The sequence below is a fragment of the Aethalodelphis obliquidens genome, unplaced genomic scaffold (assembly GCF_003676395.1).
Source record: "Aethalodelphis obliquidens isolate GAN/ISIS:26980383/991018 unplaced genomic scaffold, ASM367639v1 scaffold62, whole genome shotgun sequence".
Classification (NCBI taxonomy): domain Eukaryota; kingdom Metazoa; phylum Chordata; class Mammalia; order Artiodactyla; family Delphinidae; genus Aethalodelphis; species Aethalodelphis obliquidens.
The window spans coordinates 5,085,177-5,100,848 of NW_020838006.1; the positions used below are offsets into that span (position 1 = coordinate 5,085,177).

General features: G+C 38.1%; 1 protein-coding gene across 4 annotated transcripts in view; it reads left to right on the forward strand.

The window, feature by feature from the left end:
* The window catches only part of CNOT10 (CCR4-NOT transcription complex subunit 10), a 62,862-nt gene that overhangs the window by 13,521 nt on the left and 33,669 nt on the right, over positions 1-15,672 (forward strand). For all 4 annotated transcript variants that reach the window (XM_027088365.1, XM_027088363.1, XM_027088364.1 and 1 more), the window contains 6 exons: positions 3,633-3,783; positions 6,239-6,381; positions 9,245-9,331; positions 9,887-9,970; positions 11,432-11,549; positions 14,704-14,853. In XM_027088365.1, coding sequence (XP_026944166.1) covers positions 3,633-3,783; positions 6,239-6,381; positions 9,245-9,331; positions 9,887-9,970; positions 11,432-11,549; positions 14,704-14,853 — 733 coding nt within the window. The remainder of the gene's footprint in view (positions 1-3,632; positions 3,784-6,238; positions 6,382-9,244; positions 9,332-9,886; positions 9,971-11,431; positions 11,550-14,703; positions 14,854-15,672) is intronic.

Below are 15,672 nucleotides of genomic sequence, written 5' to 3' on the forward strand. Positions count from 1 at the left end.
GTAATTATTCAACCCTATTAAAATTCGTCAATGAAAAGGAGAATAATAGCCAACATTTATTAAATGGTTATTACTTGATTCCATATTTCATATTAAGTGTTTTTTATGTCATATCTCATATAATCCTCACATTCAACCCTTGTGGTAGGTATTTGTTATCTCAATTTTTAATTTTTTTTATATTTTATTTATTTATTGGGCTGCACTGGGTCTTAGTTGTGGCATGCAGGATCTTCGTTGCAGTATGCGGGATCTTTCCTTGCGGCACACAGGCTTTCTACTTGCAGCACATGGGCTCTCTCGTTGTGGTGCACAGGCTCCAGAGCGCACGGCCTCAGTAGTTGCAGCGTGAAGTCTTAGTTGCCCCTCGGCATGTGGGATCTTAGTTCCCCGACCAGGGATCGAACCCGTTTCCCTTGCGCTGGAAGGCTGATTCTTAACCACTGGACCAGCAGGGAAGTCCCCTATCTCAATTTTAAATTGAGGTTTAGAGGACCTACTAATTTTAATTTTTACAGCTAGGAAGGGGAGAAGCAGGATTTGAACCAGACCCTCTGACTCTTGAGCCTGTTCTCATAACTGCCTCAGTCTTTGTAAATGTGTATGTCATCACATCATTGCTCTAGTCTTATTAACCATGATTTATCTGGAGCTCCAGAATCAGAGGAAAGATGATGTTTGCTGATGTCTAGTACTTGTGCCCTACAACCCCATAGACAGTTTCTTGCAGGGAACATTAATTTGGGCTTTGAGTACAAGTTCATCCTGAAAACTTTTTTTAGAATAAGAGGCTCCTGGGGACTTCCCTGGTGGCACAGTGGTTAAGAATCCACCTGCCAGTGTAGGGGACACGGGTTCAATCCCTGGTCCAGGAAGATCCCACATCCCACAGAGCAACTAAGCCCGTGTGCCACAACTACTGAGCCTGCTCTCTAGAGCCCGAGAGCCACAACTTACTAAGCCTGTGTGCCACAACTACTGAAGCCCATGCGCCTAGAGCCCATGCTCCACTATAAGAGAAGCCACCGCAATGAGAAGCCCATGCACCACAACAAAGAGTAGCCCCCACTTGCCACAACTAGAGAAACCCCGCACGCAGCAATGGAGACCCAGTGCGTCCAAAAATAAATAAAATAATTAATTAATTAAAAAAAAATAAAGAATAAGAGGCTCCTGCAAACTTCCTGTAATTTAATTTTTGGCTGCATTTGTTGCTGCTTGTGGGCTTTCTCCAGTTGCACCAGGCAGGGGCTACTCTTTGTTGTGGTGTGCGGGCTTCTCACTGCAGTGGCTTCCCTTGTTGCGGAGCACGTGCTCTAGGCGTGTGGCCTCAGTAGTTAATTAACTCAGTAGTAGTTAATAAGATTGGTTCAGTAACTAACACACAGACACACACACACCCAGTGCCTTCCAACTCTTGAGTTTCCTACAAGTGTTTGTACTTGTGTCTCCTTGCTTTCTCTAAATCATACTTCTGTTCAGTCACATGTCCTGGGCATAGTGACACACCTTGTCAGTCTATTCCACTTTCAGTGACTTTTTATCTCATTTAGTGAGTAGTTTTTGTTCTGGCTGGAGCAATTACTAGATTATTTTGGTGAATCATAGAAAATGTGGCAAAGTTATTCATATCGTAAGTTCAACCTTTGCTGAAACCAAAACTCCTTAATTTGTCCAAAACCCCTTTTTCTGGCTGAGAATTATCCCTTCTTAGCTTATTCTCTCTTCATTGCATAACTACCTAGAAGTGTTACCTTTCTTTGGAAATTGAGTTTTCTCTATTTAAAGAGACTACTTTTAATCACTTGAAGATAGAGACTTGATAAGTAAACATTATAAAGACCCCAAACTCATTGAGATGCACATGCTATTAGCTAGCTAGGACCAATTGTTAACAATTGAATCCTCCTGTCAGGCTCACCACATGGGTGATTGAAATCTGCAGAAGTCTGATTACAAATCACTATGTATCATGAACTTTCTGTTTCTTATCATTAGCTAGACCAAGGTTGTTAAGTCCCTGTACAGTTGAACCTGGAGGTCCACGGGGGTTTGATTCCAGGGACCGCCCCCCACAACCGCGGTAGCAAAATCCACAGTTCAAGTCCCTTATATAAAATGGCATAATATTTTGATATAACCTACACACATCTTCCTATCTTCCTGTATACTTTATTCATTTATATTTTTTTTGCGTTACGCGGGCCTCTCACTGTTGTGGCCTCTCCTGTTGCGGAGCACAAGCTCCGGAAGCGCAGGTCCAGTGGCCATGGCTCACGGGCCCAGCCGCTCCGCAGCATGTGGGATCTTCCCGGACTGGGGCACGAACCCATGTCCCCTGCATCGGCAGGCAGACTCTCAACCACTGCGCCACCAGGGAAGCCCTTCCTGTATACTTTAAATCATCTCTAGATTATTTATAATACCTAATACAATGTAAATGCTATGTAAATAGATGCCAGCGCACAGCAAATTCAAATTTTGCTTTTAGGAACTTTATGGAATTTTTTCCCCCAAGTGTTTTCAATCTGTGGTTGGTTGAATCCACAGATGTGGAACCTGTGGATACAGAGGGCCAACTGTATGTCAAAATTCCACTGCTTAATTTAGGAAAATGTCAGTCTTAGAATTAATTACTTAACATTCCTCAGTAATTTATTGCAGTCATTGTGGTGGCAAAGAAAGATAAATTTTAATACAGGTAGAATTCCATTTTAATGTGTTCCATGGGATTATAGAATGGTTGTAAAACTTGATAAAAATTTAAAAGCCTATTACAGAAAGTGGGTATACAGATCGTCATTAGCTTTAAAATGCTAAGTGTTGTGACTTTTCTTCTTTTGGTATCAGATGTGGATGTTAGGGTTCTAGTAAAGCCATTAAAAGCCGATTTTCACCACCATGTGTGACAAAGTGTATTTTTGTTGTTCATTACTTTGAAAAATCTTTTTTTTTTAATTGTGAGAATAAAACCGGAACATAATAGGAAAATCAGAAAATATACTTTCTAGTCATATGACCTCAGGCAAGATAATTAAGCTTTTTTTCGTTTGTTTCCTTATTTATAAAAAGGAAATGATAATGTCTGTGTCCTTGAGGTATGAGAAGGATTAAATGAGGTATTCTCTGTAAAGGGTTTAATGTAGCAGGCCTGGCACATAGTTAAATAGTATTATTTGTTAATGTTTAAATTTACTTTGGTTTTTACAAAATGGAATCAAGTTTATGTATATGTACCTCATAACATCCTCATAGGAAAGGTCGTTTTGAGTTTTGCCCACTCCCTATGTAGCCTCTTGCTACGTGAGGCTGGAAAGTGGGAATCTAACTCAGAAGCCACACTGGCTTTTAGAAAGCATTGAGGATACCTTCACAGTGGCAAGGAAGAGACTCGCCTTGCCTTGGGCAAGGTACTTAATAAAGTCCCATCAGAATGTTTTACTTAGCAGAATTTTATATGAATGAAATAATTTTTAGTATGTGAGAGTAATTAAAATCTAGAGGTCCTATTAAAAATGTGGAAAATTTTAGAGTAAGAAATGTTGGTCTGTGTTCCTGTTTATTCATTTAGAGTCTTTCACTTTTGCTCTTTAGTACTGTTAGAACATAATCCCTATTGATTGTTTAAATAGGTGCACTCGGCTGTTGAAGAAATGGATGGATTAGATGATGTTGAAAACAGTATGTTGTATTACAATCAAGCAGTCATCCTGTATCATCTCCGGCAGTATACAGAAGCCATATCCGTTGGTGAAAAACTTTATCAGTTCATAGAACCTTTTGGTATGTTATCTGTCAAATCAGAAATTTGCCTATCTTCTCATACCTGTGAAGGTTTCTGATACTTTCATCTAGATAATAACCTGAATCAGAATTACATGTGAGTGTTTAAAGAAAGAAAAAAAGCTGTGTCGAGTTTTCTTAATGGTTAGAAAAAATAAAAATTATATCACTTTTAGATGAATCCAGGTTTTCCTTTAATATCCCAGTTACCCCCACCCCAGTTTTTGATGATAACTGTTAGAAATGCTATTTCTAATTGAAAAGATTTACTGATTTTTTTTTCTTTGATGTTTAAACACCACCTCAGTGTACCTGATCCTTTCTTTCTTAAGTAGTATATTAAGGAAGGAGTGTTTTGGAATGTTAGGGGACAATGTAGTATTTTATTTTGTATATTACCTAATTGAAATTTCTGTGGGTAATCATAGAGTAGATAGTATAGAACACAATTAGCTTTTTTGTTAACTAGCTTACAATTACTAGCCTCAAGTGAGAGTAGTGAGACAAGTAAGGGCAAAGAAAGAAGAGGGAGCAAATAAAGCAGCAAAGCTGGACCCAGGAAATGTTTGAGAGGGCCGTTAGTTTCCAGCCTGCAAGCAATCAGATTTCAACTGTCTTTTTCTCCATGGCTCCTTTCTTTTAAATTCAAAACACTGGGGCGAATTCCTGATTTATAAACCCCTTATTGCTGTTATGGTCACCACAGGACGGGTGGTGGTCTGTACTTGCTCTGGTACTTTGGGAAGGTTCCAGGGTCCCTTGTGCTGACGGCTGGCTGGAGAGCTCTCACTGTGGCTCCAGGGAGGCCTTTTCCAGGTGCTCTTCTGCCCCTCAGCCCTGAAGATGCAGTGGTTGACAGACTAGGCAGGAGACATCAGTGGTGAAGGATTGTGTGCTAGGGACCAGTTCCTTTCCCCTGTAAAGCTGGAAATCAGTTACACTTCTAGGATGGCACAGGTGTGCTTTTGCTAGAAAGCTGGTTTTTAGAATTTCCAGAACAGTTAATGAAATGATGTTCATCTTTACTATGGCTGAGCAGAATATAGCAACCAACTAGTCAGTTTTTAGATCCACTTTTCCTCCTTCTTTGAAAACTTTTTTTTTTTAACTTTATTACTTGGCTCTTCATACAACATAAATTATTGAGCATACCCTATGGAGCAGACACTATTCTAGGGTCTGAAGATAATACAGTGAATGAAAGAGAGGAAGTCTTTACCGTCATTAAGCTTATGTTCTAATGGCAGAGAGAGGCAATACGATAAATACATCTGGCGAGGTAGTTAAATGCTGCAAAGAAAGGCTAAAATTGGGTAAGAGGATTGACTGGGGATGTTATTTTTAGATAAGATAGTTGAGGAAGGCCTGGGATAAGACAGTATTTGAGAGACGCTTGAATGAAGAGAAGAGGTGAGCCATGCAGCTGGGGGAAAGCATCACAGCCAGAGGTAATAGTGTGTGCAGAGGCCTTGCGGTGAGCGTGGTCCTGGCAAGTGAGAGAAGCAGCAGGAGCGCCGTGGTGACTGGAGCGAGGTAGGAGCACAGGGTTAGCATTTTAGCCTAGGGAAGGACTCACTCTTTTTCAGGTGTGGTGGGCAGCCCTTGGAGATGTGTGACCTTTGCACATCAACTGCACTGACTTTAATTCTAAATGGATTCTACTCTGGCTGCTGTGTAAGAGCAAGAATGGAATCAGGAAGACTTGTTAGGAGGCTCTTAAGGGCTTTTGAAATGTTCAGTTCTTGATTATAGCAGCCTTCTTTTAGACGCTTTCCATTTATCTTCTCTTTTGAAAGGAAAGGAAAATAGTGTTATGTCATATACCAGATTAACCCTCCTCTCTTCGCTGGGCTCTTCTTCCTTTGAAGTTCTTGTCTTTATATTTTCCTCTTGGCTGTTTCAATTTTCTGGTATACTCCAGTCCACACCTTGTTTCTTTTATGTCTGTAATCGCCCTGTTTCTTTTCCCCATCTCTGCCTAGAAAGGAAGTCTTTTTCCTAGAGTCATAGACCTTTTTAGAGTTAGAAGGAACCTCGGGATCGCCTGGTCCACCCCCTGCCTTCAGGCATGTGAAGTATTCTCCCCATTTTACAGGTCAGCCAGCTGAGGTCTAAGTAGTTCAGTGATGTGCAGAGGCTGCACATCTATTAAGTAGCCAAGCAGGCACTGGAACTAGGGTTTCCTTCCACCTAAAGTAATACTCCTCATTTCATGTGCTGGTATTTGGTAGATATTTTGCCAAAGGAATTTCAGACAGTAGAATCCCTGATATGAGAGGCCTTGAGATGCCTAATAGAATGACACTGTGGCTTCCATCCACAGCTCTAGGTAATAAATATTCCTTTAAGTCAAGACTCAGGCTTTACTTTTAGAGCTTTTTCTGTGGGGAATGGTCTGAGATGCTTGCTTCACTTTGGATTGTGACTTTTCTTTTCATGTTTTTTTCTCCCCCAGAAGAAAAATTTGCCCAAGCAGTGTGTTTTTTGCTCGTAGACCTGTATATATTAACCTACCAAGCTGAGAAAGCTTTACATCTTCTTGCTGTTCTAGAAAAAATGATTTCACAGGGCAACAATAACAAAAATGGAAAGAATGAGGTGAGTGTTCTGAGGTGATCAGACTAAAATGTAAAGTATGATTAATATTTATGGTTATTAAATATTTTAACAGCTTTATTAAAATATAATTTACATACACAAAATTTATCATTTTAAAGTGTACCATTCAGTGGTTTTTAGTATACTCACAGAATTGTGCAACCATTACCACTATATAATTTCATCACTCTGGAAAGAAACCCTGTACCTGTTAGCAGTGATTCCCTTTCCCTCCTTCCCTCGGCCTCTGGTCACCACTAGTTTACTTTTCTATCTCTGTGGATTTGCCTCTTGTGGACGTTTCATATAAATGCAATCATACACTATGTGACCTTTTGTGATTGGCCTCTGGTATATTATTTTCAGTTTACCATGTGTAGCCTGTAGCATTCCTTTTTCATGTATTTCATTCCTTTTTATGGCCAAATAGTATTCCGTTATGTAGATATGCCACATTTTTTAATCCATTCATCAGCTGATGAACGTTGGTTGGGTTGTTTTCCTCTTTTGGCTGTTATAAGTAATGCTTCTATGAACACTGATGTACAAATTTTTGTGGGGGCATGTTTTCAATTCTCTTGGGTGTGTATTTAAGAGTGGAATTGCTGGATCATTTGGTAACTCTATGTTTAACTTTCGGAGGAACTACCAGACTGTTTTCCAAAGTAGCTGCACTATTTTATATTCCTACCAGCAACTTTTGAGGGTTCCAGTTTCTCCACATTCTCACTAGCCCTTACCTGTCTTTTAAAAATTGTAACCATCCTAATGGGTATGAAGTAGTATCTCATAATAGTTTTGATTTCCCTAATGACCAAGGATATATGTTCACATCTTTTCATGTGTGAGATATTAGTTTTACAGAATGTGAAGATTAGAATGAAGACCACAAAATTCCATTATCTGGGAAAATTTCATCATTAAAGTTCTTCAAAAGGAGGACATACTTATGACAATTAAGCTTCACCACGTTCTGGAGACACTTGGTGTAAATTAAGAACACATCTTCGTTCTTGTGTTTTTCATTTTGCTTGTGCTTCTGGCTGCCAAGGGATGATCCTTCTTTCTTCCTCTTCCTGCTTCTTTGTTGAAAAAGGAGTGTTTGTAGAAAACAGATTATCAATACATTTCTTTCTGCCTGTATAAGTTCTTGAGGTTTAAAAATAAACATTTAGCGTTACTTTTTACAGGCGTGTATATCTGAGAGTTCAGTTAAATAATCTTAGCATTATTCCCAAACACTGTCTGTCGTGTAGTAAAACATTTCGTTTTTATATTCAGTACTTGTAATAGTTGATGAAATATAACTCATTTCAGCAGATGCTGTGTCCTCTATGAGGTGGTACTAAGGTGACAAAAATGAAAACACTGCAGTTGTTGCTTTTCAAGGAACTCACATCTGTGGGAAGAGAAAGATGGAGCAAAATCTGTTCATGACAAGGAGCAAGGAGGTTAGGGAACGTTTCAGAGCAGTTTGGATGTTTGACTTGAGCCTTGAAAGATGTAACAGTTCAACAAGTCAGAAGAGGAAAGATGGAGCAGGATGACCATCCTGGCAGAGTAGAGAGTACAGAAGGAGTGAGAGTGGTGTGTGGGAGGATTTCTGGTCATCTGACCTGGGGAGTACCTGAGGGATGTGATGGAGATCATTGGGGTGAGATTGGCATCTCAAATATGGGTCAGATCGTGAAGGACTTTGAATACTTTGCTAGGTATTTAGGGTATGATGTTGGCAGTGTTGATACCAGAGAAAGTTTTGTTTTGTTTTTTAATTTATTTACTTATTTGGCTGCACCGGGTCTTAGTTGCAGCACGCATTATCTTCGTTGCTGCGTGCGAATTCCTAGTTGTAGCATGTGGGATCTAGTTCCCTGACCAGGGATCGAACCCAGGCACCCTGCATTGGGAGCGTGGAGTCTTAGCCACTGGACCAGCAGGGAATTCCCCAGAGAATGTTTTTAAAGAGGGAATGACATGATCTATTGTGGGTTGCAGAAAGACAATCTGAGTTCTGACCAAGTAATATCCAGGCTTTTTTTTTTCTTTTTAATAAATTTATTTATTTATTTTTGGCTGCATTGGGTCTTCGTTGCAGTGCTTGGCCTTCTCACTGAGGTGGCTTCTCTCGTTGCGGAGCAAGGGCCGTAGAGCACGTGGGCTTCAGTAGTTGTGGCATGCAGGCTCTAGAGCACAGGCTCAGCAGTTGTGGCACACAGGCTTAGTTGCTCCACCGCATGTGGGATCTTCCCAGACCAGGGATCGAACCTGTGTCCCCTGCATCAGCAGGCGGACTCTCAACCACTTCGCCACCAGGGAAGCCCTATCCAGGCTTTTTAAACCTAGCCCATCACTATACTAAACTATGAGCTTCTTATAAGTAGAGTTTCTTGTCATCCACTCCAAACTATTTTTGTTTTTTAATTTTTATTGGAGTATAGTTGCTTTTTACAGTGTTGTGTTAGTTTCTGCTGTACCGTAAAGTGAATCAGTTATACGTGTACATATATCCACTCTTTTTTAGATTTCCTTCCCATTTAGGTCACCACAGAGCACTGAGTAGCGTTCCCTGTGCTAAACAGTAGGTTCTCATTAGTTATCTATTTTATATATAGTGGTGTATATATGTCAATCCCAGTCTCCCAATTCGTCCCAACCCCTCCCCGCTTCCCTGCTTGGTAACCATAAATTTGTTCTCTACACCTGTGACCCACTCCAAACAATTAAACCTGAATCTCTGGGACCTGGGATTCAGAATTTTGAAAATGCTCTCTAGGTGATTCAGATTAGCTCACTTGGAAATCAGTGATTTCAGTTATGGTTAAAAATATTTAATTTTGGTTAACTTTGTTTCACCACCCTACAGACTGGTAATAACAGCAACAAAGATGGGTCTAATCATAAAGCTGAAAGTGGAGCTCTAATAGAAGCTGCGAAGTCAAAGATACATCAGGTAGCATAAATTTTAAGAGAAGTTATATGTGACATGTATTTACTAGTAGTTAATGAATGATGAAGAATGTGATAGATCATTGAGAGCAGTAAATAATTCAAGGCATGTATGCTTATTTGGCTTTGAAGTATTACAGTTTAGAAGCATGTTTATCCTTCTAAATATATTTTGCTCAAGATGATAATGCAATGTTATTTCTTTTACTTCTCTATAGAAAATTGAGAGAAATGGCCTGGGAATGTATTGGATGATAAAAATCAGTTTGTAGAATTTTAAAATTCATTGTTAGTTAGCCATATGCAGTTAAGAATTAATAGGATTTTTGCTTGGAACTTAGTTATAAATTTCATCCTGCCATGTTTTAGTTTTTAAAAGTATATTCCAAGAGTACAATAAAAATAGATTATTTAAGATAATTTTAAACTCGCTTTTGCAAGTAACTGGTATAACTGTTGTGAACAGATTGGGCTTAATTTTCTTGACTAGAAAGTAAAATTGCTTCAGCATCTGTAAATCCACTACAGTTCCTACATACTAGCGTTTTTCCTTTGACAGTATAAAGTAAGAGCGTATATCCAAATGAAGTCCCTGAAGGCATGCAAAAGGGAAATCAAGTCTGTCATGAACACAGCTGGGAATGTAAGTTTCTTCTTAAGTTTTCTCTTTTTTATTTTCAATTAGCAGCTTTTATGTCGTAAATTTTCTTATTTGGACAATAGGTATTATCAGTTTTAAATAATTTATCACAGTCTATTATAGTGTATATATACTGCCAGCTGTAACCCTTTATACTGAGTTGTGAAGTAGTGATCATACTGTGTCTATAATTTAACATCATACTTTTCTCACTTAAAATTATAACAAGCATTTCTCTTTGGTATATAGCCTTCAAAACCACCATTTTGAATAGCTGTCCAGAATTCTTTGAGTGGTTTATCACAATTCACGTAAACATTTACTGTTATTAGACACTTTAGGATTTTTTTAGATTATACTCAAAACATTTATTAAAGATAAACAGTTTGGTTGTAGCCCAAACCTGCCCCTTCCAAATGATCTTTGGCTTGACAATACCTTCAGTTTGATTAGTGCCAGAGTACTTGAGTTATAATTACTCCTTCATTTCCCTCCACCCCATCCCTCCACTAATAAGTAATTTTTTTAAAGACAGTAGAGGGAAAGTTTAGGAAAACTGTTCATTAAAAGTGTGAAATCATAAAGAGATACGGTTTATAGAAGGAATAGTTCAGGAAAATTGACTCTAGAAATCTCAGGCAGGATCTAGATTGGCCACTGGGTCAGTTTTACTCAGGTGATTTTTGAGAACACTTGTAGCCTAGACCTGAAGGGTAGACTTGAGGCTAAGAGGGAAAGGCTTAAGTATAAGTAGCCAGCCAGCCGTTATCAAACCTTTTTTGGGAGAAAAGACATGATTCCCTTCCTTAAAGTATACCATCATCAGAGGGGAGAGACAAACAGGAAAATAAATAATTGTTAGTCATACCCAAATCAGGGAAAACTTCAGGAGGAAGTTTTAGGAGAAGCAAAAGGTGGTCTGTGATCTAAAGCATGATTTTTGTAACAGCAAGATTAGCCCTTGAAAATAAGGAATTCTGTTAGGGAATTTTTCCATTCATAAAATGACACTTTTTTCCCCCACTTGGAAAAGCATTTGATTATTTGTACTTCTTTGGGTTCTAATGGAGGTGTATTTATATCCTAAAAAATAAGGGAGATCACCAGTCTCTGTAATAACCATTAAAATGAAGGACTTAGTTTCTGCTGTTACATTGGCTTTCAATTAATAGTGTAATAGATGAAGACAGTCAGTGGATATTTTGCAGACTGTATTCTTACTCATATATGTTATATGTATTTTTTTAGGTAGACCTTTAATAATTCAGTTTGTAAAGTGCTCTCTGCCAGGTTTCATTGTTTTAGATTGTGAGAGCGATGGAAAGCTCAGAGACCATAGTTTTTGTGACCGTGGCTTAAGTGACTCATGTATGCCCTTGACCACATGCCAGTGCAACAGTCTGATTATGATCTCACATTAGGCATCTGAGTACAAACTGTAAGAAACTTATGTTTTCTTTACAGTCTGCACCCTCCCTGTTTCTTAAAAGCAATTTTGAGTACTTAAGAGGCAATTATCGAAAAGCTGTGAAGCTGTTGAATAGTTCAAACATTGCTGAGCATCCAGGATTCATGAAAACAGGTAAAAGAAAATTGTGAAGTTTGGGTATTTTCTTCCTGACTCTTATGCCTTGTTTCTTGGTTTTTTTCCCTAGACTGCTGTTCAGAGTGATTTTTGCTAATTTTTTAAATGAAAATGTTTTATTATTGCTGCTTCAGAAAATTCCTGGTATTTTATTACTCATTTCCATTTTAAAAGAAACCTCCCTTCTTATTTTACTTTTCTTTCACTTCATATGCTCTTTATATCATTTTGGTTTTAATACCAGCTTAGAAATTCTGTCCAGGGCATGAGGTCCTTGGTCTTTTGCTTTGTGAAATGAGTCCTTTTAAGGAAATGAGATCATAATGTTTTTACTTTTCCCTTCTCTCCCATAAAAGCAGTGAATAATATGATACTAAAATGAAAGGTAGAATTTGTAGCTGTCATTTAAGTTCATATCATTGCTGTTTTATGGGGAAGAAGGAAAATCAGTTTATTCAAGAAATGAGGTTAAACTATTTTTTTTAAGATTTTTTTTTTTAATGGGGCCCATTTTAAAAATCTCTATTGGGACTTCCCTGGTGGCACAGTTGTTAGGAATCTGCCTGCCAATTCAGGGGACACGGGTTCAAGCCCTAGTCTGGGAAGATCCCACATGCCGCAGAGCAGCTAAGCCCGTGTGCCACAAATATTGAGCCTGCGCTCTAGAGCCCGCGTGCCACAACTACTGAAGTCCGCGTGCCCTAGAGCCTGTGCTCTGCAACAAGAGAAGCCACCACAATGAAAAGCCCGCGCACCACAATGAAGAGTAACCCTCGCTCGCCGCAACTAGAGAAAGCCCGCACACAGCAACAAAGACCCAACACAGCCAAAAATAAATAAATAAAAATTTTAAAAAGACATAAATAAATAAATTTATTTTTTTAAAAAAAGAAATCTAATTAAAGTCTCTATTGAATTTGCTACAGTATTGCTTCTGTTTTATGTTTTGGTTTTTGGCCACGAGGCATGTGGGATCTTAGCTCCCCAACCAGGGATCGAACCCACACCCCCTGCATTAGAAGGCGAAGTCTTTAACCACTGGACCACCAGGGAAGTCCCAAGGTTAAACTATTGAAAATATTTTGTACCAAGTTCAGAATGCAAAGGATGAATATAGTGTTTGTTTCGTTTGAGATTCTATTCAGACCAATGCACAGAACACACATGCAAACATACTCAAACCTTCCCGCATTCACCCCTTCAGTTCAGTGGAGTCATAGAGGATGGAGAAAGTCAGTTTTTTCCATTATAATTCTCTTGGGTACTCCATTTGTTCTGAGTACCCATTTCTGATTCTGTTAAATTTTTATTTTTCATGTTTTTATTGTCATAGTTTCTCCTCAGAGACCCTGTAATACCCAAACTGGAACGGTCTCTCAGACTAAAAAGGTAATATACATTGCAGAAATTTTACTTAGAATTGTCTTGACACAGATTTCAGAATTTCAGATATTGTCAGTCTTTAAAATGGAGCAGGACATGTAGTCGACTAGTCAACAGTTATGATAATCTAATAGGATAGATTTTATATATAGTTATATACTTTAATGTATTGATATTTTTCATAGTATTAATTTTAAAATCTTTAATTTGCTTCCCACACATAAAATTCAGTGTTTGCTGCTGATAAAATAGGCTTATTAGAGAAGATTTGGGAATAGAATTTCTCCTAAATTGTTCATAATGCCACTCGCCAGAAGCAACCTCCTTTAAAACATATTAATGTATTTCTTACTCTTTTTTCCTCCGCCTAGTTTTTTTTTCTTTCTTAAATATTCTCATTGTTTAATTTTAAAACATATCAGAGGCCAACCTTTAATTTTTAGCATTCAATGAATATTCTGATAATTAATTTTATCAATCTAGTTGGGTGTTTTACATCATTGAGGAAAAGACAGACTATCAGTAAATTGTTTTGGAATGTTTGGGAAACCATTTAGAAAAAAACAATTTAGAGGGCTTCCCTGGTGGCGCAGTGGTTGAGAGTCCGCCTGCCGATGCAGGGGACACGGGTTCGTGCCCCAGTCTGAGAAGATCCCACATGCTGCAGAGCAGCTGGGCCCGTGAGCCATGGCCGTTGAGCCTGCGTGTCTGGAGCCTGTGCTCTGCAACGGGAGAGGCCACAACAGTGAGAGGCCCGCATACCAAAAAAAAACAAAAAAAAAAATTTTATAAAAACCTGGATTGCTTTCATTACACCAAAATAAAATCTAGAGAGATGCAGGATTATAATGTAAAAATAAAATCATAAAAACAGCAAAAGAAAACTTGGATGAATATTTTGTTTTTGTGGTGGGGAAGCCTCGATTAAACATTATCCAAAATCTAAGAACCATACAATTTAGAAAAGATTACCAAATTTGACCACATAAAAATGTAAAACTTTTTATGATTGAAAACATAAGCATACACACACACTCTGAACCAAGTCACAAGACAGATGACAAACTGGCAGTGGAGGGAAATAATTGAAACAGATGTGACAGAAGGTTTCTATAACATACACACTAGCAGGTAACCAATAGGAAAAACATCTGTAACCAAATTTTTTAAATGGGTAAAGAGCAGGAAGAGCCAAGTGTACAGGATAAGAAATACAAATGCCCAACACACATGGGAAGATAGATGCTCAGCCATAGTCATATTTAAAGGAGTGTGAATGGAAAGAAGAGTGGAGACTTAAGAGTTGAGCAAAGCAAAGCAGGATTTTCCATGTTCTGTTTATATACTCTTGCTATTCTTCATTTAACATATTTTGACTGTTTCTGTAGCTTGCTGCATTCCTTCCAGTTTGTACATAATATTTTGTTGTGCGGATGCAGTGCATACATATGTTACTAATAAATACTTCTTGTCCTTTGCATTTTTGTATTATTTGCCTATGATTATTAAAAGTTAAATCAGAAGAAAAAACTAAACAGGCTAACAAAATCAATATGCAGGATTGATTTATCACCTTTAATAAGAGATTTTAAGAGAAAAGGAATTTACAAAATTTTCATGTTTCCTAAATTTCAAATGCCTTGTAAACTGTTCTGTAAGGACTGAGTAGAATTGCATATATAATTAACTCTTGCTTGCTAAGCCTGATTCTTGTATGATATGTAGCAGCAGTAAAATTTGTGGATAAACTTATGTATGTTTTTCTCAGGTGAATGCTTGAGGTGCATGTTCTGGAATAATCTTGGTTGTATCCATTTTGCCATGAGCAAGCACAATTTGGGAATTTTCTACTTTAAAAAGGCTCTGCAGGAGAACGACAACGTCTGTGCACAGCTCAGTGCAGGTAGCACTGATCCAGGTAAGCCCATTAAAGGGGGACAGTTTATATTTTACTACTTGAGGAAAATATGATTTTAAAGAGCAAGCATCTGGTTATAAAATGCATGCCATGTGTTCTTACATACACTTAACACTGATCCTGCCCAAAAGTTTGACTCGGGATTTTTAGTAGATGTTGCTCCTTTGAGTAATAATTAAAGAAGTTTAAGCTACATTCATTTTTTCATGGATTTGAAAGTCAGTAATCCCATATGGTAATGCTATAAAGCAAAATATTTTGCTAAGGTTTCTTGACTGTGCCAAACTAGTTTTATTCTAGCTTCCTTTCAGAGTTTCAAATGTGATACTGTTGACAGCACCTGACAATCTTTAAGCAAATTCCTAGAGTTTATTCCTTTAATATTCATAGGATGTGGATCCTTGATCTGAAATGCTTAAAATCAGGCAATTATTTAGCTTTTTAAAATATTTAAAAATTTTTTAATTTTTAAAAAATTATTTTTTAAAATATTTATGTATTTATTTATTTGGCTGCACCTGGTCTTAGTTGCAGCACACGGGATCTTTGCTGCCTCGTGTGGGCTCTCAGTTGCAGCATGCAGGACCTAGTTCCCTGCCCAGGGATCGAACCCAGGCCCCCTGCATTGGGAGCATGGAGTCTTAACCACTGGACCACCAGGGAAGTCCCGCTTTTTAAAATATTTTAAAGACTATTTAATTGATGGAAAATGTATCCCAAAAATCACAGTCTCTTTTTTTCTTTTTTTTTTTTTTTTTTTTTTGTGGCCACGCCACTCGGCTTGTGGGATCTTAGTTCCCCAACCAGGGATCAAACCTG